This window comes from Rhinichthys klamathensis, unplaced genomic scaffold, assembly GCF_029890125.1.
Source record: "Rhinichthys klamathensis goyatoka isolate OS25496 unplaced genomic scaffold, OSU_Roscu_1.1 h1tg000051l_1, whole genome shotgun sequence".
Lineage (NCBI taxonomy): Eukaryota > Metazoa > Chordata > Actinopteri > Cypriniformes > Leuciscidae > Rhinichthys > Rhinichthys klamathensis.
This window is the reverse complement of record NW_026606597.1, coordinates 1,751,850-1,779,810: the sequence shown is the minus strand read 5'-3', so window position 1 is coordinate 1,779,810 and position 27,961 is coordinate 1,751,850. Positions and strand designations below refer to the sequence as shown.

The window sequence follows — 27,961 nt, the reverse complement described above, 5'->3', positions numbered from 1 at the left end:
TATTATTACAATTTAAAAGTTTTCTTATTTTATATATTTTAAAATGTAATTTAGTCCTGTGATGGCAAAGCTGAATTTTCAGCATCGTTACTCCAGTCTGAATCTTCTGATCAAAGACATGATGTGAAGACGAAGCAGAAACAAGTGATAGCATATAATGGAAGCAGACGCATTATGTAAAATAACGTGATCATCAACAATTAAACAGCATCAAAACTGCCTAATGTTACTGAATGAAATGTCGACCCAGGACGAGGTACAGGACTGTGATGCTTTGAAGGTGTTGATTGACTCGATCTACTCCATCTATGTTTTGATCATCGTTGTGAATCCGATCTGGATGTAGTCTTTGACAAATACGCATTTTTCTCAGCTTTTTGCTTTTAATGAAACTTACCCACATTCAAGTGTTGATTAAAACAAATACATGAAGTTTTTTTCTAGCTCTGCTTTTTTTTTAAATTCTAGGCTCTGCTTTTTCTTTTGACATATTGCATGTTCAGATATCAGATATTCATACAACAAAAATATTCATGAACATTTTGTGAAAATTATCAAAAATGCTGGCACTGGCTGGCAACTTTAAAAAAAGAATGCTGGCGGGGAAAGAGTTAATATGCTGATTTGGTGCTCAAGAAACATTTCTCATTAATATCAGTGTTGAAAAGAGTTGTGCTGCTTAATATTTTTGTGGAAATTTTGATGCATAATTCCTTTGATTAATAAAAATCTTTAGTAACAATACATGCTTTTACTTTAACTATTCATTAATTTAATGCATCCTTGCTGGATAAAAGTATTAATTTTTTTTTACTTTTGAACGGTAGTTTAAGTATCTATAAAATAATATATTATTTTATATAAAATAATAATATATTATTTTATGGATATTTTAATTATTTCCACAAAACAGATATTTTTGTCATAAAGTTATGGTCTAGTCAGTTTCAGAGAAGAACAGATAAAGCTTTTAAACACAGTAAAGGGTGTCTCTCAATGTGGTACACAATATATGACTACGTTTATTTGTTTTTTCTTTTCTTCGCAGGAATGGTACACTGTGTATGAACAGTATCGTCGCACTAATTGTGTGGTATCAGACCTGATCATGGGGAATGAGTATGTGTTTCGTGTGTACGCCATAAACATGGTGGGTCTGAGTCCAGAGCCTTGCCTTTCCAAAGACAGTGCCTACATCCAGAAAACAGGTGACCATTTGTGCCCAGATACACTAGATTCTCATGTCTGCTCACTAGTATGCAGTGTAGATAGCAAGAATACTTCTGCTAGAATTTGGTGGTTAGGCTGTTAGTATTTGAAATCTTTCTAATTCCCATGTAGCTCACCCAGATCTCCTGATAAAATGTTTTGGTTCTCTTTACAGGCATTGTGTATAAGCATCCTTCCTACAAAGATCATGATTTCTCTGAGGCCCCCAAGTTCACACATCCTCTCATGAGTCGCTCAGTTATATCCGGATACAACGCTACACTCAGCTGCTCCGTAAGAGGCATCCCTAAGGTGAGCTTGTGTGACCTTACTATCAATGGTTATGCACTACTGTATATAGCCAAAAGTATGAGCACAAAATATCACACTCATTTCTGCTTGTTTAGCATTTCATTTCAAACTGAAAGGAATGTAACTGGGCTTTTGCTCTCATTCAGACACAAGAGCATCAGTGAGGTCACTAATGGGCTCTGGCTCACTGTCGGCATTACAATTCATCCCAAACGTCCTCACTTTGTTCCCAAAAATATTGTCATGTAGAAGTGGAAAATCTCGGCCCAACCTTGTAAGAGTTCAAATTAGTCCATTTATTTTGACCATGTAGTAGAAATTACAAAAACACCGAATCATGTTACCCTGCTCTTGAAATGTTTCATTTTGTTTTAAACATAATTCTGATAAATATATTAGTATCTTAACCCAGATGTTAGCAGGTTCGAAGAAAGAAATGGCAGGAGATTTGGATAGCTATCTTATCTGAAAATTGGAAAGATAATCTGTTTCAACTTACATCTCATTGTTTTGTGCAGCCTAAAATCACATGGTACAAAAACAAGATGGACATTACAAACGAGGCCAAGTATCGTATGTTCAGCAATCAGGGTGTGCTGACTCTGGAGATCCGTAAGCCGTGTCCGTTTGATGGAGGTGTGTACATGTGTAAGGCGGTCAACGCAAGCGGAGAAGACTTAGTAGAATGCAAACTGGAAGTTCGCTGTAAGTACTTGCCTCTTGCTCAAGAGCGACTGAGAGATTTACTTAGGATCATTTGGTTGATGTCTCATTGAAAATTGTCTCATTGTTACACACTGTATATTTTATATCTGATTTTTCTAGTAATTACACTACTGTTTAAAAGTTTGTGGTGAGAAAGATTTTTTTATGTTTTTGAAAGAAGTATCTTATGCTCACCGATGCTGAATCTATTTATGATCAAAAATACAATAATATAGAAATATTGTGACATATTATTACAGTTTTAAAGTGACTGTTTTTTTTTAAATATATTAAAAAAAAAATCAGCAGCCATTACTCCAGCCTTTAGTGTCACATGATCCTTCAGAAATTATTCTAATATACTGATTGGATGTTCACGAAACATTATTATTATTAATGTTGATCACAGTTGTGCTGCTTAATTTTTGGTGGAAACTGGAATAGTAATGTTATTTTTAACATTAATCTATCTATCTATCTATCTATCTATCTATCTATCTATCTATCTATCTATCTATCTATCTATCTATCTATCTATCTATCTATCTATCTATCTATCTATCTATCTATCTATATATCTATCTATCTATCTATCTATCTATCTATCTATCTATCATCTATCTAATCATCTATCTAATCTATCTATCATCTATCTATCTAATCATCTATCTATCATCTATCTATCTAATCATTTATCTAATCATCTATCTATCATCCATCTATCTAATCATCTATCTAATCTATCTATCATCTATCTATCTAATCATCTATCTATCATCTATCTATCTAATCATTTATCTAATCATCTATCTATCATCCATCTATCTATCATCTATCTATCTATCTAATCATCTATCTAATCATCTATCTAATCATCTATCTATATATCATCTATCTATCTATCTAATCATCTATCTATCTATCATCTATCTATCTAATCATCTATCTATCAAAAGTTTTAGATTGGTAATTTTTAAAAAAGATTTTTAAAGGAAGTCTCCTCTGCTCACCAAGGCTGCATTTATGTGATCCAAAATACAGCAAAAACAATAATAGTGTGAATTTTTTTTACATTTTATTTGAACATATTTTTAAATAATTTATTCCTTTCATGGCAAAGCTGAATTTTCAGCAGTCACATGATCCTTCAGAAATCATTCTAAGCTATCATTCAATTCTAATCATTCATCAGCAAACTTACTTTGCTACTCAAGAAAAATGTCTTATTATTATCAATGTTGAATTTTTTCAGGATTCTTTAATGAATAGAAAGCTTTTGTAACATTATACAGGTCTTTACTGTCACTTTTGATCAATTTAATGCATCCTTGCTGAATAAAAGTTTTAATTTCTTAAAAAAAAAAAAAAGGTAGTGTATAATGTTAAAAAAATTCTATTTCAGATAAATTCTGTTCTTTTGAACTTTCTATTCATCAAATAATCCTGAAAAAAAATTACATAACTGTTTTCAACATTGATAATAATAATAATAAATGTTTCTTGAGCAGCAAATCAGCATATTAGAATGATTTCTGAAGGATCATGTGACACTGAAGACTGGAGTAATGATTCTATAAATATATTTCACAATATTACTGTTTTTGCTGTATTTTGGAAAAAATATTTTGTATTTTTAAAAAAAGCAGCCTTGATGAGCAGAAGAGGTTTAAAAAAACAACAAAAAAACCCATTAAAATTCTTACCGACGTTTGAATGGTAGTGTATGTATACGTGAATGAATGAAACTCACATGAATGGCCGCTGAACATAAGAGCAGTCTTATGATCAAATGAAAGATATATGCTGAGACATGTAGATCAAAATCCACCCATGCTGTATTAACATTTTATTTTAATTTTATAAAATGTTAATACGGAGTCTGCTGTGAGTTAGAAACAAAAAATGTGATGGCAGTTTTACTCAAACTAAATAAAGAAACATGGATGACATGTCCTGGCATAAATCCAAATGTTTCGTTGTGGTTAATAACTGTTGGATTGGACCTAGAGGTGTATCTGAAGGTCCAGAATGGATCTCTTTCTAGTGATCCATGATTCCTGACGTGTGTCACACTTTAATACTTACTCCTTACTTCCTGTTTCCCTTCACATTCCCTTCCGCCCTCACTCCCTCAGTGCGCGAGTAAACAGTAAGCTCAGGTTTGCTCTGTGTGAAATGTGTCCAAGGTAAGCATGATGGTTCCCCATGTGTTGCAATCACACCCACACTGCATGCACTTTCTCTAACAAACACTGTCTCGAATCCAGCCTGTCTGGGTGCTTTTCAATACTGACATCGATCGAACTCGGCCATCACGAAGGACATATCTATTCTCTAAAAGCAGTGCGAGGAGAGGTAAAGCTTGCATCCTATGAAGATGTTTGCTGAAACACATGATACACACATTCATTCTCCTCCTATGATTTCAATCCAAACTTTTCTGTAACGTTGTTTAGAATATATATATATATAGGCTATAACCACATATAAACAAGTATTCAACGTACATACACATATACTGTGTGTATTGCTATGATGCCTTTGTCCTTGCGTCTGATCCTTGAATCCTTCCCTTGTATCTTGAGATGGAGGAGATTAGACGTGATGTGAAGAAAAGGACACTAGGAAGCACAATTAAAGAAATGAGAAGCACCCTTGGTCTCTGAGCCACCAGATACTGACAGAACTAATATTAGTGTTGCACATACAGTTGAAGTACACCTGTTCAAAGGTTTGGTCTCTGTAAGATGTTTTTTTAATGTTTTTGAAAGAAACTGTTTATGCTCACCAAGGCTGCATTTATTTGATCAAAAATACAGTAAACAATAATATTGTCAAATATTATCACAATCTTCAATAACTGTAATGGAAAAGCTGAATTTTCAGCATGATTACTCCAGTCTTCAGTTTCACAAGATCCTTCAGAAATCATTGTAATATGCTGATTTGGTGTTCAAGAAACATTTCTTATTATTATCAGCATTGTAAACAGTTGTGCTGCTTAATAATTGTGTGAAAACCGTGATACTTTCTTTCAGGATTTTTAATGAATAGAAAGTTCAAAAGAACATAGTTTGAAACCGAAATCTTTTCATTTTTTTTTGTTTGTTTTTTTGTTTACAATGTTAACGTCTTTACTGTCACTTTTAAACAATGTATTGTGCCATTACTGAATGAAAGTATATCTTTTTTTTATCTTAAAAAAAAATCTTACTGACCCCAAACTATTTCAACAGGTGCACTTATCCATGTTTTTCGAACTTATTGGACATTGAACATTTCCACGGGTTATCTATCTATACATTTATAAAGAGTAACTCATTTCAAATGAACATTAAACTTCTTAACTCTCAATGTCCAGTACAGTTTTATATGATCAAAATTAACAAAAATGGGTCCATCCACTTTTGAAGATGGAGCTCTGAAATGCATGCAGGTTTGTTGTAGATCACTCAGATGTATAATATGAATTATTTTAAACATAATTTAAGGTAACTTTAGGTAATTCTACAGTGGTAGCCTTTTTTCTTCTTGTAAATGCAGGATGTAATCTAATAATGGTTCTTTCACTTCATTGCAGCTCCTGTCATAAAAGAAGACATCAAGAAATGAGAGAGACGTAACGGGTTGGAGAAACTGTGTCACTATCCTTTTTCTGTCTCCTGAAACTGATCCCTATGACATGTCCGTGATCAAATGACAGAGCAAAGGAATATTTCAGTGGTTTTCTTCTTTTGCTTGTGCTCCACGTTTCTCACTAACATCCCATGGTTTGTGCTTAGGTGTGGTTTTCCTTTCTTTATTGCTTGGGTTCATCTTATTTCACTTCATTTTACTGTATTTAAGATCTCTGCTGTAGGGTCTAGTATTTTCTCATCCACACTTTGATGTTATATAACGTGCTAAATAAAGCTGAGTTTTCTTGAAGCTCATTGTTATCGTCTGGTTTTCTTTTGAACACATTCTTAATATAATTATATTACTCATTTGCATTTTTGCACATTTTTCCCGAACACACGGGACATTTCCTTTTTCCTTTTTCTTTGAACTACGACATAAATGCGTCACCTAGCAGACACTATCAATTAGCTACATGAGAAACCGTTCCCCCGGGGAGCGGAAGACAGGTGTCTACCGGAAGTTTCCATACATCATGATCTGTCTATGAGTGATGGCGCAGCTATCAAATGCATTCTTTATGCACAGGTCAGTATGTCCCACAGGCCATCTGGAAGCGTCAACTCAGTGGTATTATCCTGAGAGCAGATGGATACCATGGCTGGCCTGCATGGCTTTGTTCTGGAATTTTCTCCAGTGGCAATTGGAGAGGATGAAATGTTTGAAATGAGTCCCAGACATGCCATGATGGCCGAGGTGTTAAAATGACTGGATGGCCTGTTCCATATTAAAGTTAAGCAGCTGTGTCTCTGTCCTTGTGCACACACTACACAGGTATTTCTTTCATTGTTCACAACTGGTTTTATTACTGGCCAAAATATTACAAACCGTATTTGCATGTAAAAACAATATTTTTTGTTATTATTTTTGGATTTAATTAAACGTTACATGTCCCGCTGACAGAAAGATGTTCTACGAATGTTTTGCTAACGCTTTTTTTTTTTTAAATAGATAAATAAAAAAAATTAATTGGTTATGTGAACATTAATTAAACATTCCATTTTATAATTTTCAATCATTATGGACATTTTACTGTAACAAGTAGGCCTAACATAAAAAAAATGTTAGACGGACCTTGAACTAAAACGTTTGCAGAGAAAACGATGCAAAAACGTTTTTGTACTAACGCTGAGAACAGTAAGACTATATATATATAGATATAGATATATACACTCACCTAAAGGATTATTAGGAACACCTGTTCAATTTCTCATTAATGCAATTATCTAATCAACCAATCACATGGCAGTTGCTTCAATGCATTTAGGGGTGTGGTCCTGGTCAAGACAATCTCCTGAACTCCAAACTGAATGTCAGAATGGGAAAGAAAGGTGATTTAAGCAATTTTGAGCGTGGCATGGTTGTTGGTGCCAGACGGGCCGGTCTGAGTATTTCACAATCTGCTCAGTTACTGGGATTTTCACGCACAACCATTTCTAGGGTTTACAAAGAATGGTGTGAAAAGGGAAAAACATCCAGTATGCGGCAGTCCTGAGGGCGAAAATGCCTTGTTGATGCTAGAGGTCAGAGGAGAATGGGCCGACTGATTCAAGCTGATTCAATTGGGCATCGTTTAAATGCCACGGCCTACCTGAGCATTGTTTCTGACCATGTCCATCCCTTTATGGCCACCATGTACCCATCCTCTGATGGCCAGTTCCAGCAGGATAATGCACCATGTCACAAAGCTCGAATCATTTCAAATTGGTTTCTTGAACATGACAATGAGTTCACTGTACTAAAATGGCCCCCACAGTCACCAGATCTCAACCCAATAGAGCATCTTTGGGATGTGGTGGAACGGGAGCTTCGTGCCCTGGATGTGCATCCCAAAAATCTCCATCAACTGCAAGATGCTATCCTCCTATCAATATGGGCCAACATTTCTAAAGAATGCTTTCAGCACCTTGTTGAATCAATGCCACGTAGAATTAAGGCAGTTCTGAAGGCGAAAGGGGGTCAAACACAGTATTAGTATGGTGTTCCTAATAATCCTTTTGGTGAGTGTATACACACACACACACACACACACACACATATATATATAGGCTATATATATATACACTAAGAGTCAAAAGTTTTGGATCGGTAAGATTTGTAATGTTTTTAAAAGAATTAAGTCTTTTCTTTTCTGCTCACCAAGGCATTATTTGATCAAAGAAGAATCATGTGACACTGAAGACTGGAGCAGTAGCACCTCAATGCAGTACATAAGATCCACGGGGAGGAGTCGGATCAAGATCCAAGGGGTGGAGATGGGTAGGATTAGGGGTGGGTTTAGGCATTAGGGGTGTATTTAAGGATCAGGGGGCGGAGATGGGTAGGTTTAGGTATATGTAAGGTGGGAGGAGTTGGATCTGGATCCGACTCCTCCCCGTGGATTTCATGTTCTGCACTGAGGACCATCTCGACTGGAGTAATGATGCTGAAAATGCAGCTTTGATCACATTACACTTTACTATACCTGTACATTCACATAGAAAACCGCTGATTTCAATTCTAATAATATGTCACAATATTGCTGTTAAATTGTAATAATATTTCACAATATTGCTGTTTGTATTTTTAATCTAATAAATGCATTCTTGGTGAGCAGAAGAGTCTTTTTAAAAAAAACATTACAAATCTTACCGATCCAAAACTTTTGACTGGTAGAATATATAATCAAGGGGTGTTTTTTACCTTGGTTTCAGTGGAGCCACGTGACTTCAGCACGGAACAGTCCGAGGAAATGCAGAGGGTGCGCTTGAATGACATATTGATGATCCATACATTAATATAGTCAGCACAGCAGGCCTATTTTTTCTTCCTTACCACAGTTCAAACTCTCTACACCTTGTCAGAAGAGGGATTGTTTTTATATAGTACGTGTTATTAATCAGTAAGGCTTTCGGTGACGTGCAGGCCCCGTCTTAACGATGCAACCTGAGACAAGCGGAACACGGTCGATGACAAATGTTGACAAGAAACTAAATTGGGCAGACTAATCCCTGGAGAGTTTTTATCGGTCTGTGACCGTGTGACATCGCTTTACGACACAAGACTCACGTAGGCTATGTGAATGTTGTGATAGAGGTCTTGAATACATTGTTAATTTACTGCTGGCAACAATTTGTATGAAAAAAAGTATTTAAACTCATCCCCAATCTTAAGGTGTTTAGTGAAATTTGATTGTTGTACGTCTTCTCTGAAATTGTAAAAAAGAAAGAAAAAAAAGGTCATTAACATGTTTAAAATATTATGATTTATAATTTTCGGATCCCGTTACCAATCAATGCCACACTTGGTTTTGTACTATAGTGTATGCTATGTTTGTTTCTTCAGTGTTCATTAATAAAAATAAAAAAATAAAAAAGTGATTCCATGTTGTTTGCGCTTTTTAACCTTTGTTTTCTGTTACTGAGGGATTATATAACATTAAAATCATTTATTAATTTTTTAAAACAATTAAGTTGCAATTATTTATTCTGATCAAGATTTTCAGTGCAAAAGAGCCCGAGACCAGAGAACAGTATTGTTGCCCAGTGTTGTCATGCAGCGCCCTCTAGTTTTTAGGTGAATGCACACTAGTCTGGCTAAACGATGTAACTGTACTGTTGCCTGGGAATTCAATTATTACACCTTTTGGTTTTCTAAAGAAAAGAAAACTATCTATCTTTCTCTTTCACACATGCAAAGTAAAAAAAAGCAAGCACACAAAAGATTTAAACCCACAGTATATTTAAACTCTATCCTCAAAAATCATTTCTTGATCAGTCTTTATACATCCACATTAATGTAACAATACAGCAAGACAGAACTGTCAAATAATACATTAAACCAACAGATACTTAACAGTCTAAAAACTAGCTGACCAGACACAGAGAGAGCTCCCAAAAAGGATGCAAGTTTGGTCTTGTTACTTGAATCACAGGGAGAATGTGGCCAAGATAAATCAATACAAAACATTCCCGGAAAAAAATCTAGAGAGAAAAATCACTTTATCAAAATGGGTAAAATATAAAAAAGAAAATGGTTATAAAAATAGTTAGTCAGGCCCCCCTCCCCTGTGGAAAAACCCAAGTATAATTGGGAGTGAGTAACCTGTTAGAGATGATGATAGGATGTCTTATTATTGCTCTTGTGATACATGATGCTTTAAAATTCATGATATTGTAGAAAGAACCAACCTGAGCACATAATACACCGAAGAATGAAAGGGATCGCTTGATTCTTGATGCTTCTTTTTTGTCAATAACACAAATGATTCCTTCATGCAAGACATCAGACCTCCCTTTTATGTCTCACCCCCAAAACACCTACGTATCTCACAGCTCAGGGTGAGTCATGGGCCTCTATAATTAGATGCGTTAAATATTTTATGAGAGACTGAGAAAAATAGATTGTTTTTTTTCCAAGCTTGTCAGACACTGAAAATACCTGCATTTGAGGTTAAAAATACATCAAGCGTGTTGCATTTTTTTTAAACATGTGAAAACGAGTACAAAGAGAAAGTGCAGTGTGAAACTACTTTTAAAACATGAATCATTCTTGACAAATCAGGATTTAACAAAAAAACATGTCAATTAAATCCTTAAAATTTGGCTACATGAACAAGTAGTGCTGAAGCTTAAGTAGTGAATGTAACGGGACTGCTTCTTTAGCCACTGAGGTATCTGGAGAAGACCTGATAAAACTTAAACATCTCAGCTCCAGATCTGCGTCTCTTTCCTCATAATAAGTGAATGAATTACTGACTTTTCAGAAAAACAACTAATCAGGTAAAAAAAAAAAAAAAGAGACAGCACCAATTGATTGAATCAATTTCACTTGAGCTTCATTTAGACATGCCTCCATGGTGAAAAATGTTCTTTAACATTCATTTATGCATTCATTCATTGCTGTTTTGCTTCTTCATGATATGCTAATATAACCATTTAAGTGAATTAATTCTGAAACATGATGCAGGTGTTTGTAATAATCAGCATGTACTGGGCGTAACATATGGACCCACAGCTGACTGAAAGGCAAGTGCCACATTAACGTTCAGAAAGCGTTATGAAACAGACGATAAAACGAAACCATAAAACAACAATCTCCCACTAAAGTTTTAAACTTAGTGTTTCTGCTTTTAAATTAAAATCTTAAATTCTACAAATAAAAACTGGAATGAGAGCTGGAATAAGAGCTAGTGACTGCTTTCATTGTGTTTCTGCATATGCTACGAAAATGTTTTATTTTTAATTCATTTTCCAGTTATCTAACACCCAAACAGTGCCACGAGCATCCCCTCTGAACCGTTGTTTGCTTGAATTTGTAAAAACTCCATTCACATATTTTCAATCAAAAGCAGACTGTTTAAATAGCATGAACGTGACCGTATGTAACGTTTTGCGGCTCTAAATGAGTCTAAACAGACCCAAGCGGTTATTTTTTCTCTATTTTTGTTGATAAAAATGGATTTGCTTACTAAATAGAGCTGATATATTAATAACTGTATTTTCACAGCATTTTTTCCTTCATAAAAGAAAAAAGTGTCAGCTCGACATGTACTGTAAACATGAGGAGTCCATCAGTTTGGGTCAGCAAGCAGGATCGGCTTGGTATTTTTTGTACTGGGGTATATTTACAGCTGACATTTTGTGTTTGAAGCATATAGCAATTCCGATAGGATGCTCATGTCACCACTCTGCTATTTAACTCTCCGGAGATTCAAAAGAAGATTTTAACATAATCCTGGTGAACCTTTCCTTCTTCTGTGGCAAACAATACACCATAAACCCTTTTTTTTTTTAAGAGATCATGAAACTTTTACACTCATTTAGCATTTTAACAAGGTGGTAGTGTTGTGCTTGGACCATAAATCAACCTACGATGGGACATACAGACATTTCTTTTTTTTTCTTCTTCTTCTTTTTTTTTTTTTTTAAATCTCTTGAGGCACTTTTTTGACATTTTCATTCAGATGGCCTCAGGATTTGAACATTGCAATGGTCCCCTTGCATATCTGACTAATCAACATCCCAAATGACAGTACATTCTTAGTAATGCACCGATAGTGCATGTATGTGATGTCTACGTGACAACATCCAGAGCCCATGTAGTAGTGTTCATGCTATGAGAAAGAAGTGTGTGAAAAGACTGTTAAAAAACTGTTCAGGAGGTGAGGAATTAGAAAATTTCACAAAAAGGAGTGCCAAACATGTGGCTAATCCCTGGCTGCAGAAAGGGGGTGAGTGAGTGTGAAAGAGGAAGACAGATGGCAGAGGAATTAAAGACAATGACAGAGAGAGAGAGAGCGAGAGAAATGGGAGGGGCGGGTTGGGGAACACAGGCGAGACGCCCTACTAGGGGAAATTGTTCTGTTGCCGGCGTTTGGCAGACCTCAACTTTTCAAAGCGCGACTCCATCTCTTCCAGGACCTTAGGGGTGTACCGTACCACCAGCTTCACTGTCCCCTGAGCAGCCTTCAACAGCTCCACAGCTTTCTCATGGTGCTCTCCTTCTACACTCTGAAAGACATGCACTTTAAAAGTTCAATCCCAGTCAGACAAAATAAATAATTCATCTGAAATGTCATGTAAACGCTTAAAATAGCACCAGTCCATATTTTTTTGTTGCAAAAAGTTCAAGATAATGCGATTATAGCTCGACTTCATCCAGAAAGTATATGGATTAATCAGACTTCAATTTGGCAAAGCTCGATCATTCCCATGCACGTAAACATACTTTCAAATAATATAAGCTATCACAAATTATGCAATGAATCTATTGTTAAAGCCAAACAATGTAACTTTTCGCCGCTAGAGGTCGCTTATTCAAAACAAAGGCGTAGCTTGATGACGACTTGATTTCGCAGAATCATGGGAGTTGTTGTCTTCACCTCTACAGACGGTGGAGAATACAATGGACTCGGGCAGAAATCATATTCATTGATGACCGCTAATGTATTAAAGATTTATTAACGTTACAAAAGACCGTTGGAGAGGAACGAGGCCGCTGGAGCGATTGGTAATGAGAGACAAGCGCCACACACAGCTCGAGTCGAGAGCAGTGGAGCTTTTATTATGCCGTAGGCGCCGCTTCCGCTTCTTCATGGGGTAACGCAGCGCTGTTTTATCAAATACATTTGAATGCGTTGAAAGTTGTTATAATGCTACTCTGTGCGTTCGCTCGGCGGCTACTATATGAGACACTTGTTGCACACTGCAGTGAGCTAGCACTGCGATAATAGGCATGGTAAAAATGGTACTCGTGGTAGATCAAGAAAACGAGATATAAAAAAAAAAGACTAACTTTGTTGAGCTGTATAACAATGATTCGTTTTCTGTCGATGAATGTATCCAAACAGTTGCTCAATTGTCTAATAAAACACATAATATATTAAAGCGTCTTTGGTGTTTCCATGGTTTCAACAAAATAAAACCGGAAATCGAGGGTGTATGATGTCATTGATAGGCGACGCACGGACCCGGTTCGTGTCCTGGTTAAAACTGCTTATTTCTCTGGATTTAAGCATTATCCCAAATGTTTAAATCCAGAGAAATAAGCAAAGTACACAAATCAACAAAACATATAATATTGTTATAGTGGTTTTTGGATATTTTAATCCAAAAATCTTACATAGAGTGGCTTTAAACAGACTTGTTTAAAATGACAACATAAAAAGCGTTATTGTGGATCACGTGGCTGTGCAAGGCATTAGCTATACATACCACTCCATTAACGGAAAGCAGCTGGTCTCCTCTCTTTAGGCCGCCGTGCCGATCAGCGATGCCTCCAGGAATGATACGGGAGATGTAGATGGGTGAGTTTTGTTCCTTCCCACCCATGATGTTAAACCCCAGTCCCTCCTCTGTTTTTGGGAGCTCCACCACACGGGGGTGAGAATGACCCTCACTGGCTGCAAATGCAGCAACTGTAGCCTGGGAATGAAGCAAAGATGGCCGTAAATCAACCACTTATGAGTACCATTCATTTATTGTCTTGTGAAAATTTAACATTATATATACAACAAAAAATCTCTATAATATATATATATATATATATATATATATATATATATATATATATATATATATAAATTGTAATAATAGTTCACAATACCGGTATTACTTTTTTTCTGCATTTTTGCACAAAAGCTGGCTTGGTGAACAGTTGTTTCAAAAACATTTTTTAAAAGTTCCCCAAATTTTTCAAAGGTAGTGAATAAATAAATACATTATTTACTTATTATATAATAAAAAACTGCAAATGGCTTCATGCCACAAATTAGTTGCTCATATATTTTTAGGCCATCCGTGTGGTGTTAAAGAAAGCATTACAACCAAGCCAATCAGATAATGAGATTGACTGTCTGTAAATGTGTGGATTTACTGTGAGTTACAGAAAAACTTTTGTCCATTCGATTAGGAGGTATTCAGCATCTTACCTTTGCTGTTGCATTCGCCCTCACCTCTGGGCTGCTATTTATGTCCACTGTCTCATACACGTGCTCATATACCTGCAAATAACAGGAAAAATGCTGGAATTTCAACAATACAGTATTGAATAGAACCTCTACGGTCGTCCTCTGATAAACTGTCCAGGTAAACAAACACAGATGTACAATTTGAGCCAGATTTCCAGAACCTGAGGCAGTTTCCCAGATCCTTCTCAGTTTAGTTACAAACTAAATTACTTGTGAATCGTAACTCACCCTTAAAAAGCAGTTTAAATGAATCACATTAGTCTGTATCAGATCTTCAGTGGACAGCCACCATTAACAGAGCAACTGTGTATTAGACCGGGTGTAATCGGTGAATGGAAAGCCACACCATTAAGTGGGCGGCTACAGTATCAAATCAATCTCTTTACATGGCTTGCCTCTTGATGCTTTAGCACATGTTAAACCTCTATTCCATCTTCCATTCAGGGCCCCTGTTATAAGGCCACCCACATGCCTCAGCATTCAACTGCGAGTCATTCGTGTTTATCTGAGAATCAAGCAAGCATTCAGAGGTTCAGTGCAAAGCGTAAATGTTTAAGAGACGAAGCTGTTGAGTTACTAATCAATCACAAATCGTACAGCACATAACTCAAGCACCATCACATGCAACAACCTAAATAAGCATTTCGGGAGAAAACAAAAGACTGGGTCTCTGCCAGAGACCGGGTTTATTAAAAACTGTGTAGATAAGTGAAGGCCCGGGAGCAAGTTAAACTTTCCAGGAGTTTCAGAGAACTAATGATGCATTTTCAAGACTTACACACTCAACAGGGAGGAGAGTTGAACAAACTGTTGAGACTATAAAACGTGCTAGAACTCTATTTTATAAAACTATATCTCGGTGCTTGAACTATAAAACAGACTATAATAATTTGCAATGGGTTTTTTTCTAGAAATAAAAAATGTGTCTTCCATATTATATCAGTAATTGGCCGATATTAGTTTTTTGCATTAAATAGTGATGCACCGATATGAACATTTTGGCTGATACCGATAACTGATATATTGTTCAAATATTGTTGATATATAATTTTTGAGAGCCTGATTACAAAAACAAAAGTCTCAACATTAAAAGCCATGTCCCAAGCACACAATTATAATAATGTTCTCATTATAAGGACTTATTGACCTATATGTTTCACTTGACTGTGTTTTCCTTTTTGAAGTGATTTCAATCATATTTCAAGCAATACACAACTATCATGGTGAACAGTGCACATCTGAAGTGTCTCAGCAGAACTCAGCTGATAACATTGAAAATAAACATATTGGCCGAAACTGATATGGTGGCCGATATATATCGTGCATCCCTAGCATTAAATGGATCAAAAGTGATAGTAATGATACAAAAGATTTGCATTTTAAATAGATGCTGTTCTTTTGAATGTTCTATTCAACACCAATAATAAACAATGTTTCTAGAGCAGCAAATCAGCATATTAGAATGATTTCTGAAGAATCATGTGACACTGAAGACTGGAGTAAGGGTGCTGAAAATTCAGCTTTACATCACAGGAAAGAAATATCTTTTAAAATATATTCAAGTAGAAAACAGATATTTTAAATTGTAATAATATTTCACAATATTACGTTTTTTTACTGTATTTCTGATAAAATGCATAAAAAATGCAGCCTTGGTGAACATAAGTGACTTCTTTGAAAAACATTAACAAATCTTACTGACCCCAAACTTTTGTACAGTAGTGTATAACCTTTAGATTACCTTAGCTTAATTAAAACGAATTGTTATAAAAACAGTAGCCTACTTTACATTTCATGTTTAGCAAATCTCAAAATGAGTATCCATTTTTCATACTGTCCATTATAATATTAAGCCTAAATTCACATATTTAAAACAAATATTTTTACTTGATTTAGACATCATTAGAATATAATTTTAATATTTGACATTCATCAGTTACCAGGCATCAGTTATCTGTGCATCACTACAAATAAATAAGCAGTTGCTTTATGACAATGATATTACTTTGTCGTAACTGAACATACTTAAACATACCCATACTAAAATAACTCTTAGATTGCTGCTGAAAACTGAAAAAAGTGTTTATAAATGGACAAAATCATTTAAGATGAGTGCCTGCCTTGACTCGTAGACAGTATTAGGAGTATGATGATCCTTATTAACTGATTTTCAAAGAGCCTCTTCAAATCTTTTCATAAATCTTTGCTTCAGAAACCCCTGCTTTATTCTAGGCTCTCACGCAAGACGTGAACAGCATCTCTGCTGCGAGCATCACTTGTGCTGAGACTTCAGAGTCGACAGTGAGCACGACAGATGACCAAGCAGCAGGGAGGAGACCAGTCAAGTGCCAACAGTCTTAGATTCACTACATGGGCAACAGAACACTAGTTTTATGCCCAGTCTGAAACAGACAAATGGAAGGATGCTATTTGTGGACATCAGAATCAATATCCAGTCCTTCTGCAAAACAATAACTAACTACCCATGTACTACACCAATGAGCACTTTGTCATAAGAGATGAGAGCATTTTCAGTCATAAGCCGTGTACTTGGCCGGGAAAAAGGGGGTTGGTGATGACGAGGATGAAACAACTTCCGTCGGCTCTTTTTTTTCACAACATTGATACGCACATGAATTTCGTCACTCTCAGCAAACATATGACTCTTTCTAAAGTCGCAGTCTCCTCAAAACGATTTCAAACACAATAAAGACCCAGATTACAGACCTCATTAGCCAGCTGTACATACTGTATATGTATATCTGATTCTGACTGAGTTGTTACAGAGAAACCTTGTAGCTCAAGCAATAACAGATTTCCTTACTCGTATATGCTGAAAAAATCCATAAAATTTCATCTTAACATGATTAGAAGGCCACCCAAAGTATGTGATTTTGGGTATGTGTGGTTTCAGTTGCTTCAACATTTTTCTCCTAAATTTAAACTAAATCTCAGTACAAAAGGTGAAACAGGATTTATGAAAATGTTTGTATGCAGATTTCACAGACACATTTGTGTGTACAGAAGTGTACTAAGTGAATGAGTCTCATTAGTGTGACAAGTTAAAAAGTCAAGTCTTGCTGTCCCAAATCTAAATAAAGCAAAATCCCACAGTATATCAAAATGAACTGTTTTGAAGTAAAAAAAAAGAAGTAAAGACACCGTTATTGTGTCTTCATGAGAAATCAAATCACTGCATCACTTCTGAATATCACTATTCAAATCTCTAATAAATCACAAACACAGTGTTGTAAAGGACAACCAAAATCATCATGGGTAACCAAATGGCCTAAAATGTCAATTAATCGATGACCGATTAACTGTCGATAATAATTTAATTGGTAAAACTTAACCATGGTCGATAAAGCAAGGTCCATCATTAGAGTGCGTAGTTTTAAGGTGCGTGCGGCTCATGTGCAAAACACGTGCAGCAGACACACGAGGAATAATGAAGACAGTGCACCATAGTTACATATTCTACAAGACATGCAATGGATTCAGTAGGCTAGCAGTTTATTTCGAAACATAAAGGGTCCAAAAAACCCTTCAAACAAGTGATTTTACTGAACACAAGAACTACTTACTTGTGTAAATGGCACAATAAAAGTAAAACTACCTGCACTCTTTTAGCTGTGTGCTCCTATTCCATGGCACAGACATAGCAAAGCAGCATGTCGTGTCACTCCGTGATCTACACATTATTGTCTTATGTTGTGTTTGGGCTTGTTCGAGACCACCTGCTCCAAATAAAGATATGTGATCTACTATGGTTTTTTAAGGTTTTGCAAAGTTACAAATTAAAAAAAAAGTGGCACAAAAGCATCGTTTACAAGTGCGTCGGCTGTGCTTTTTCATACAACTATTTGGTATAGTTTGGTCTCAAACTGAAACAAATAGCCTATGCTTGTTGGATTCTGCTAGTTGAGACATTTTCAATGATATATGACTTTACAGATATTTTTTCAAGCTATGAAAATAGAGCACTTCTAATATGTGAGCTAATTTAAAAGCACTTGTTGATGGTCACATTCCCTATACTCACCGTAAATCCAAGCTTCTAAGCTTTTAAACAACACCTATTTTGTGTTGGTTAAAAAAGTGGTTGGTAAGTAACATAACCTTGAATTTCATTTGAATGCATGAATGTAATGCTGGCACACTTACCTCCCGTACGGCATTGCAGAACTCGCTCTGCAAAACCCTCTGCAGTGCCTGCAGCTTCTGGGGAGGCACTTCCCCTGTTCTCTGGAGCTTGTCCAGCAGCTCAATAGCACGAGATATGTCTGTAGAAGAACATATGCAAAACAGTGAGGGCAAGACCAAAACCATGGATAATCATATGCATCATGCCATCTGGAGATGTTGTGTTAGGCTAAACAACTATGCCTAATAAATAATATTAAACGCTTTTAAAGTTAATACTTCAGGACTGGAGTATTTCAAAAGGTTACATTGAAATAACAATTGACATATAAGTGAATTACAAATAACAACTGTTCACCCTGATGTTTATTTTTTATTATATGCGTGTTTTGCATGGACTGCTATCAAATTTCTCTACAGCTAAGAAGGAATATCCTTTGTTAATCAATCTGAAAAATAATATAACTTCTGGATGGAAGAGATCTTTAAATACTCTGTATACAGTATAGTTCTCAGATTCAGCCACAGAACTAACACAAGTCAACTAATGCACCAACTAACTTTGTAAGGACATACACAAACAGATACGAATATCAAAATAACAATAGACCTCTGATTATCATCATAAATCAGCGCTTTTGCTAATCTACTAGCCAACGTTCACTCTTCACAATATAAAGCCCCATAAACTTCAGTTGGACTAAAAATAAGGTGATGTCTCAGTATTTCCCTGAAAGACTGTACTAAACCACCAGAAACAATCAAATACTGTGACACTGATGTCTAATACTATTACTAAACACTGACCTGGCGTGACCATGCTAACAGTGCTGCTCACAAAAGATTACTAACGTTACTGCTACCTCTGACAGCTAGCCTTGTGTTTTACTTTCATTGAACGTAAACACGCGCTTCAACGACAGAAAAAAGATGTTCATACTTCACATTTATACGTAAATCGTATAAGTCGCGGTGTTTATTGAATATTATGAATGATTTGAAACAATGAATGGGAGCTAGCTCGCTGTCGTCCACTGCACTAATCCGTTTCATGAAGTGACAGCGGGATGTTTAGAGCAAAAAGCGTGATTTACACAACCTCCTGAGCATTACATTCAACATAAAGTGTTTCAGCGAGCGGCTTACCTCTTTCCAGACGCACAGGTTCTCCTAAAGAAGCCATTTTAGCCCTGGTTATTGAGTTTGCGTTTGGCGAAAGCTCCAGACTCACGTCTCCGCTGCTGTGTTTGTTGCTGTTAGCTAGCTAGCTGCTCAGCTTAAGCGCTGTGGGTAATGGAAAGAGATTAGAGGACGAGTCAAGAGCATCATACCTGCGCTGCTTCTGTGCAGACACTTTGCATACTAGGCTACTACAAGAAACAATATTTCATTATGAGCAGCCCAAGGAAATATGCTTTTATTATATATTTGGAATATGTAATATATTTAATTAATAAAACATATAATTACAGCTAAAGAATACTGTTTGGCAAGACCTTTTATACAGAGTTGCAAATACAGCAGGGAATCGGCCTTGGTTTAACTTTTATGGTATTACTGTTAGACCTGCTATATTAACACAAATTTTCATGCAAATACTATTTTATTAAGCCCATTCAAATGGTCGCATCATTTGAGTAGAAGATAGCCCCTGGGGCCGGTTGCATAAACGGCTAGGACTAGTTTTACAAGTTAGTCATCCATTTTTTCTTTTCTTTAAGACTGTTCATAACTGGTTTAAATCAGTTAGGCTACATAAAAACGTAGATTGGTCTTATTTGATACCAGTGCTAGGTAGATTACTTACAAATTGAAGTCATTTGATTCCAAATTACACTACAAAAATTGTAGGCCAGTAACATCTAGATTAGGCTACTTATTTTATGTAGGCTAGCTGTATTCTGTATTCATGTATTCTTCTCACTAAGTTTTGATTGCTTTTTAGATTACTTTTTACCTTATTCATTTATCACATTGATTTGAATAGGATAATCTTGTATCATATTGATATAACAATACAAAGAGAAAGAAAATATATGCATTTTTATCAACAAGGATTAAATATTAGGTCAGGGTTTCCCAGACTGGGGTTTGTGAGTTTAACGAAAAGCTATTAAGTAATTAAATCATATAAAAACAATAATTTTAAAATGAAATTAATAAAAATAAAACATTTTTTTTTTTTAAACATTTGTTTACCTGCATGTTACCAACATCAGAGAACCGTGAACATAATTTTATTATTATCATATTAACTTCATTTCATTATTGACCTAACTTATTAACTTAAAATCTAAGGGCTTAGGCCTTCTTCAAGTAAACATATTAGGGCAAAGAGGTTCAGCTAACAAAAAAGTTAGGGAATCCCTAGCTGCATTAATATGAAATGATGTGAATTTGTACATTTTAATGTGTTTGAAAGACAAAAGCCTTCCAAAGACAGTCATATGGTTTAATAAATCACTGTCACTGAGTGATAATTCAAATAATAATTGTGTTCGTCAGAAGTTGATTAGATACGCAATGTTGAGAAAAAAAAAAGATTTGTCAAAAGTGAAAAGATTTCTCTAAATCTAGTGATCAAAGGAGTGATATAGTGTTTTTTTACTCAGTTTTTAGTGATCGGCTCATAGTGACCGGTTCGTCAGTGCAATTCTACAAACCTGGAAGACCTTCTGAAAGTAAAGTAGCCTAAGCAGTAGACTTTTATAGAAAGTAAAATTTAGATATAACAAAGAAGTAGAATCAATTAATTGAATAATCTACAGCCATTAATTATGTAGGCTAATCAATAGAAAAGTAGGCCTACCTGTATAGTCTGATTAGGCCTACGAGTATTTTAAAAAGTAATATAATCTAATTACAAGTAGCTACTTAATTTTTGGAATCTGATTACGTAATCCAGATTACATGTAATCAGTTATCCAGCATAGTTTGATACCGCAAAGTAAGACTGATTACCCCTAACTGCTAGATGGTCATCTGTCTTAAGACACAGTCTAAATATAATGGCTATATGTTTATGCAACTGGCCCCTGGTTACCAGAATTGTGCCATGCAACAAAATAACGATCTACTATATATTTTTTATGGCCAACAGCTGTTTTTGTCATTTGTGTCAGGACATCTGCATAACCAGGATAATTTGCTTTATATATTAAAACCACAGCATTTCATAGTTTATTATACGTAACAAATGTAGATAAATAAGAGAAAACATTTCCTTTGAATTTCTTTTATAAAAAAAAAAATTAAAGAACACCATTAAAAGAAGACTAATCTGCATATATGTGCCTTGAAATATACAATCCTGAGAACACACTTTTATAACCAAACTGCACACTGAAAATAATATTTTAAATGTAATTATTTTACTTAATTCTGCAATTATTTTATGATATTTTCATTAGATTCGTTTTGCTGTATTAGTTTTTCACTCCTTCCATATTTTTATATTTTATCAAAGTCACAAAACAAACTGAACTGGCTTGTTAACAGTGATTCTAGGGGTTTAGTTGCTGGTATTTAGAAAGGGAAAAAGAGAATAGAGTGGCCTACTTCTGTAGCAAATGGGACAGGGCCCTGCTGGGTCTTACCAAGGACTACTTTGAACTGGGGAAAATCGGAATCTCACAAAAATAACTCAGTCATGAAAGTTGTTTCTCGGGTAAAATGCACCAGGATAATCTTGTATTGTCTATTTCCTTATCTAGTCCATTCGCCATTGCTGTATATGTTGCATTTTGCAGTAAAAGCTCATACTATATTTTTTATATTTTTGTTCTTATAATGCAATACTGAGAGCTATTATTTATTTCAATACCAAAATCCTTTTTGACTGTGGGAGACCTGAAAATGGTTTGTTTGCTGAGAAAGGATGCACCCATGACCAGGCATTTTGACTTTCTGCATGAGCATCATTTCTTGCCCTGTCCACATACTTATGATGCAGTGAGATACTTACCATAAACAGATGAAGCTCTGTGTCCTCCCTTATCTGTAGCAGTGTATCGGTGTCAGACAGTTTCTGTTTAGTTGTCTGATAACAGCCTTTGAAGGAAAGCAGGTTTGTGTATGGTCTGTGTTCAGGTGTATCAGATATCACGTGGAGTGCATTGGAGTGTTGACTCCATTGATCTATCTTTCAGACAAAAGAAAATCCTAATCTCTTAGTACTAGTGATGAAGGCCTGTACTCTCTGACTGGACAACATTACATGAGGGACTGGTTTCCATAGAATTTACATGCCAAGTTTAGAATAAGTCTTACCTGAGAACTCTCTGGACTATTTGTTCTTCCGTGGAAAAGAGTCGAAACTACATTGCATATGTGTTCATCTGCATTTGCAAAATTCTTCAATGCAAAATTTCAAACTAGCATTTCATCTGCTCAATTATACGGATATATATGATGAGAGGATGGGAGATAAATTCTGATTTTTTTTTTTATCCCTTCTAAAATCATTTAAATGTAGGATCCAATGTATGTTCGTTGCGAGAGAAGATGTTCTCTCCAAACTTGTGCCAAATTTAGACCTGCAAAGCGAGAGCTCAAACTTTATTGACATTGCTTTTGTTTTTCAGTTGCCTATAGTAATTTTATTTCTTCAAATATTTCAATTTAATATTGCAAACAACTTCACAACATACAAAATGAATTATATTAATCCAGAACACATTTCAATGAATAAATTTTTATATATATTTTATATATACTTTTTTCATCTTGTGGGGATAAAAAAATAAACAGCAAAGCTTTGACAACAGCACCTTGACATAGTATGTATTTCCAACATTACCTTGAGAAGTTGAGGATAGTAAACAGACAGAGTACTGAGAGGAGGAAATCCTGTTACGGTTGAGAATGTAAACGGAATGTTTTGGTCGGAAATCGTTTCCTTGTTTTCCCAAAGTGGACAGTTTCTGAATTCACAATTGAAGCAGCATGCAAGTTTTTTTTTCTTTTTTTTCTTTTTTTTTTCTTTTCTTGAATGTAATTCTTCCTCACCCCCTCCTCTCCTCATCTCTCAAAATCTTGGCAACGTAAAAAACACAATGTCTCGAGGAATGTGATATAGTAATTTGAACTGGGCGCAAATGACTGATCAGATCTTTTTTTAATTGTTTACAAGGTCATGAATATGTTCAATAAATAGACTGTAGTATCACTTTTACTGTATAAACTTCATCTTTTTTACATGCAGTCCATAAAATTTTCATCTGACGGAATAATTTACCCTGTTATGTATATATACAAATAGATATTTTCTCTTTTCTCTCTCTTTTTTAGAACTTTCAATAAAATCTATACATTGTGTACACTATCTGCCCCTTTTAATGGTCAATGTGCATACACACGAAGTGTCTATCCGTATAAACCGCCAGCCGATCTTCCTTTTGCTATCCATGGTAAGGGCTCGCACGTAAGACTGGGTTGTCCGGCATTGCGAGTTATAGTGCCGCTTGTCTATTCCTCGGCAGCCCTCCTTTGTGTACCCCAAGGGGTTGCATTTGGTCTCGTAAAAGTATTGCTTCAGCTGACCGTTAGTCACAGGGACCTTCTCCAGGACGGTGACTGTCTGGCCCGACATGTCTATGGCCGTCTTTTTGTCCACAGCCGTCACCCACTGGCTAATACTGTCACAAACGCTGAGCTCCCCTCGTCGTGCGGGGTCCGAGTGCCGCCGCACGCGCATCGACATGTTGGCGGCGTCCAGGTAGTTTTTGTATTCCTCCAAGAGAAAGAGTAACGGCGGCTCCAAAGGCACTTGGTTGCTGATCATCACCCGCGAGGCGTACAGGTCAACGTCCTTCGAGTCTGCCGTGGCTACGGGACCGCCCCCTCCTTGGCCCTGGTCAGCCCCGGGCCCCAGTTGCTGCGTCGCCTCCCCTTCTCCCTCAAGCAACTCCTCAATCACCTGCTCGAAAGTGTCCGTGAGCGAGGGCAGCCCGCCCCCACTCTGTGGAGTCCCGTGGCCTCGGCTGCCTGAGGTGACGGCAGCAGCGGAGGCAGCAGCAGCGTCCAGGTAGCTCTCGGCCCAGAGGCCCCCCTGCAGGCCCGGGATCTCTCTCACGGGCGCAGCTCTCATGCAACTGATGTATGAAATAACCATAGTAACAAACAGGATGGTCATCACTCTTCTAACCTGTTGGAACTGGAGACAGCAAAAGGGGAAAGACAAGAGGGATGGGGGAGTGAAAAAGGGGAGGGAGGAAGAGAAAACACAACGTAAAGAAACCATTTTCATTCAAGATACTTCAAGTAACATTACGTGAAACACTTCTCCCCTAATCAAAGAAAGATTAATAGTCTTGTGTGGTTATTGTGGCCAATGAAGCTGAGATTGCAAATCATTTCCGTAACGCATATACAAAGAGTGACACAAACACAACATGTCAACTTGTTATTTCTGATTCATTTTTAGTTACTGGCCCACGGGAGTGCAACTAACACTGCACACTTTCTCCATCCCCACTCACACACCTGCACTTTTGCGCCCCCCTTCCCCCTTAGCAGCAAATGCAGCAGGCTAAATTCAGAGACCCTGGAGTATCATTAGGAGGACACCAGAGAACTGCCCCCACTCTCCTCCGTCTCTCTCTTCCCCTTCCCTTCCTCCTCCTCCACTCTCTCCTGCTCCCTTGCCTCCTCCACTCTTCCCTTAGAGGTGTGTGAACTGCTTGTGTGATTTTCAGACGGAGCAGATATAGGTGACATGTCAAAGCCCACCAAAAAATTACAGAACAGTGTCTATCATCAAAGTTTGCATGAGTAATCCAATGCTGACATAATTGTATTTTATGGGATATTATTAAAATGATATATTCTTCTTTTTTAAATAATATAATTGTCTTATTATTACCATTATTTATTATATTTATTATTATAAAATTCAAGTTAAGGATGAACTTTACATACTGCTTAAATGTAAAACAAACATCTAAACTTCTCTGGAATTAACTGAGCAGGACTAATTTGGAAGAACAAGCCTGCACACTACGATGCCACACAGATGATTATCTTTCCAACTAAGAGAGTTCAAAACTGAAACAGAGAGACGAAGGAACAGAGAGAGATATGGAAAGACACTGTAAGAAAGCAGAGAGAGATTTAAAATCAAGTGATCAGAGAACGAGACAGAGATAAGGAGAAAAGATGCCAGTCATTCATTCATCCTTTCACACAAACTGCCATGTTTTAGTCAATGGAATTTTTCCTGGCTACAAAATCAACAATTCTAGGAAACCTATTTGATTCCTCATCTCTCTCATTTCCTCTCTGCGAACCCCTCTGCAGCTTTCTCTTACCTCTCCGAAGTCCCTCTATGAGTCGCTGTGATTCATTGCATCCAACGGCATCCCGACACATACGATCAGACAGGGGAACATGCATACACAACAACAAAAAAGATACCCATTACTCGCACTTTCCTAAGGAGAAGGAGAAGAGGAGAGGTAGGGCTGGGGTAAGGGGGATGGAGGGGGGTGCATTTAAAAATATCCAGCACCGCAGCAAGTCTTCGCCAGTTCTCTGCGTGCTGTCCTCCCGATGCCCCACGCAGCCTCAGGAAGAGGCAGAGGGAGGATCCGCTCCCAGAGCAGAAGGCAGTACGGGCCAGCAGGAGACAAGGAGGGACACGCCCTGTCTAAAAGGCATTTGTTTCATTCTTAATTGGTGTCTGGGGCCACGGCTGCGATTTGCTAGCGCAGAGATGACTGCCATGGAGATGTGCTTTCTATAAATAGGCCGGTTGGGAGTCCCACAGTCTCGATTCAGAATATCACAGCCCTCTACTTAATGAGCTCAAAGTCCCCTCGCTCAGTGACGTTGCAGTCCACGAGGGGAGTGTGTGAGCGTGTGTGCGTCAATGTGTGTGTGTGTTTAGCTAGGGAGATGAGATGGGAGCATCTTTAATCTCTCCTCTCAAATGGTCAAAAACACGCATGGAAAAACCCAGAGCCAAGGATACAGCTGTGGAGGACAGATCAATCTTAATCAAATCAGGCAGCACGCAAAATGTGTGTACAAGCTGGTTCTGCAGGCATGAAAATATACTTCTGTCTGTCAGCTTTCCCCGTAATGGAAAAAGCTTCTTACATTGTCAGCAATTACCTCTGCTGAATATAGCGAAGAATTTAAAGTGCCTGCCAGAGGATTATTCAATGATTCTGTCTTATTTCATTCCTCCAGATGTGGTGCGCCTGTGAGGACGGACGGATTATTGTCAGCGTTCCAACTCTCAAGACAACCGTAATGCTGGTTTACGCACATACAGAGAAGAGTAGCCCAGTAACCGCCCCAGTTTCAGGATGATCCCAATTAGCAAACATCTGTCGTCTCCCTAATGAGCGAAGTATTTATATATATATTGCGGAGGCTTCTGAATGAAATACCAGCATCAGTCATGCTGACACCAAAATCCCTTCTGTCGCCTACCTGACAGCAGGTGGAGTACCAATGTCATCTCTCATCCAAATCCTACTGGTAATACATCACCTTAATAAATATATTACAGAGCTACTTGGCTTGCAGTATCATGTAAAAGGTCAGTTATTGTTGATTACTGAACTTTGAAAAGCTGACTAAATTGTATATGTCCCTCCTAATTAGACCAGAGCACAGGTGTGTAGTTGTGTGGCAGGGGGTGGAGGCCAAGAACACAACAACCCTGATGACGTCTCTCTCTGGTCTCAAAGGGGGATGAGAGGAAAAGGGCGGTGGGGCTAGAAGGAGTGGTGCTAGGGGGCAGTGCCACTCATCAGCTCGCAATTGCTTTCCATTTCCCTCTGGGGTCCCTTCTCACCAGGAACAACACCCGATTTTATTTCTAACTCTGCTATTTCCTGTTCCCATCAAGAGAATCAATATGGATTACACTCTCAATCAACTTCCTGTTAAAACGTAATCTAGACGATGAATCACTTTATTGCTCTGGGATTGAGTTGGCAATAACTGAGACCTTCTGTCTCATTCAAAGCAGCGAGGGAAGACAAGATTACATTGATGGACATGTTTGTTCTGCTTTAATATGCGTGTGTTTGAACTGCGTATGATAATGTAATATCAATATCCTGTCATCGTATGGTACGATGTGCAAACATGAAGTGTGTTTGTGTATAGAGAGAGTACAGGTGGTTTTGATGGGTCACAGAAAGTGAGTGGTTATGTGGTAGTAGCCGTCACACACAAAAAAAGAGAGAAAATAATCTAGTCACGGTTTCAGGTGTTTAAATGTCTAAAATGAAGGAGATGACTTTCATGGTTGATGCTGAGATAATCTGTTAGACTGTCATGTAAACAAAGCTGCTAATTCATGCTTTTAGAGTCCCATTTGTTGGACCTTTGAAGCCAGATTCATTATGAGGCATTGAAAATACTACAAACAAGGTTCCATCAATCAAAGCTCTTATGAGAAACCATCCAGCCTGCAGTGATCTTTCAATCTCTCTATCTACAAAGTAATAC

General features: G+C 37.0%; 4 protein-coding genes across 11 annotated transcripts in view; 1 reads left to right on the top strand and 3 right to left on the bottom strand.

Moving 5' to 3' along the window:
* The window catches only part of mybpc3 (myosin binding protein C3), a 43,077-nt gene extending 36,924 nt beyond the window's left edge, over positions 1-6,153 (top strand). The window contains exons 31-34 of the mRNA XM_056247982.1: positions 1,049-1,208; positions 1,385-1,521; positions 2,040-2,226; positions 5,807-6,153. Of these exons, the coding sequence (XP_056103957.1) occupies positions 1,049-1,208; positions 1,385-1,521; positions 2,040-2,226; positions 5,807-5,838 (516 nt within the window). The 3' untranslated portion in view covers positions 5,839-6,153. The remainder of the gene's footprint in view (positions 1-1,048; positions 1,209-1,384; positions 1,522-2,039; positions 2,227-5,806) is intronic.
* cars1 (cysteinyl-tRNA synthetase 1) overlaps positions 1-27,961 on the bottom strand; it is a 107,828-nt gene that overhangs the window by 59,277 nt on the left and 20,590 nt on the right. The window lies entirely within an intron of this gene.
* Positions 11,786-19,785, bottom strand: lin7c (lin-7 homolog C (C. elegans)). The gene is made up of 5 exons (XM_056247980.1): positions 19,643-19,785; positions 18,518-18,636; positions 14,315-14,386; positions 13,599-13,808; positions 11,786-12,395 (listed from the first exon to the last, which is right to left on the bottom strand). The coding sequence occupies exons 1-5, from the start codon at positions 19,677-19,679 to the stop codon at positions 12,231-12,233; spliced, it is 603 nt and encodes a 200-aa protein (XP_056103955.1). The 5' UTR covers positions 19,680-19,785; the 3' UTR covers positions 11,786-12,230.
* The window catches only part of bdnf (brain-derived neurotrophic factor), a 28,640-nt gene continuing 23,852 nt past the window's right edge, over positions 23,174-27,961 (bottom strand). For 6 of the 7 annotated variants that reach the window (XM_056247972.1, XM_056247977.1, XM_056247973.1 and 3 more), the window contains exon 2: positions 23,174-24,650. In XM_056247972.1, the coding sequence (XP_056103947.1) occupies positions 23,817-24,629 (813 nt within the window). In that variant the 5' untranslated portion in view covers positions 24,630-24,650 and the 3' untranslated portion in view covers positions 23,174-23,816. Of the gene's footprint in view, positions 24,651-25,803; positions 27,000-27,961 lie in introns of those variants that run through there. The other variant, XM_056247976.1, reaches the window with a different exon arrangement.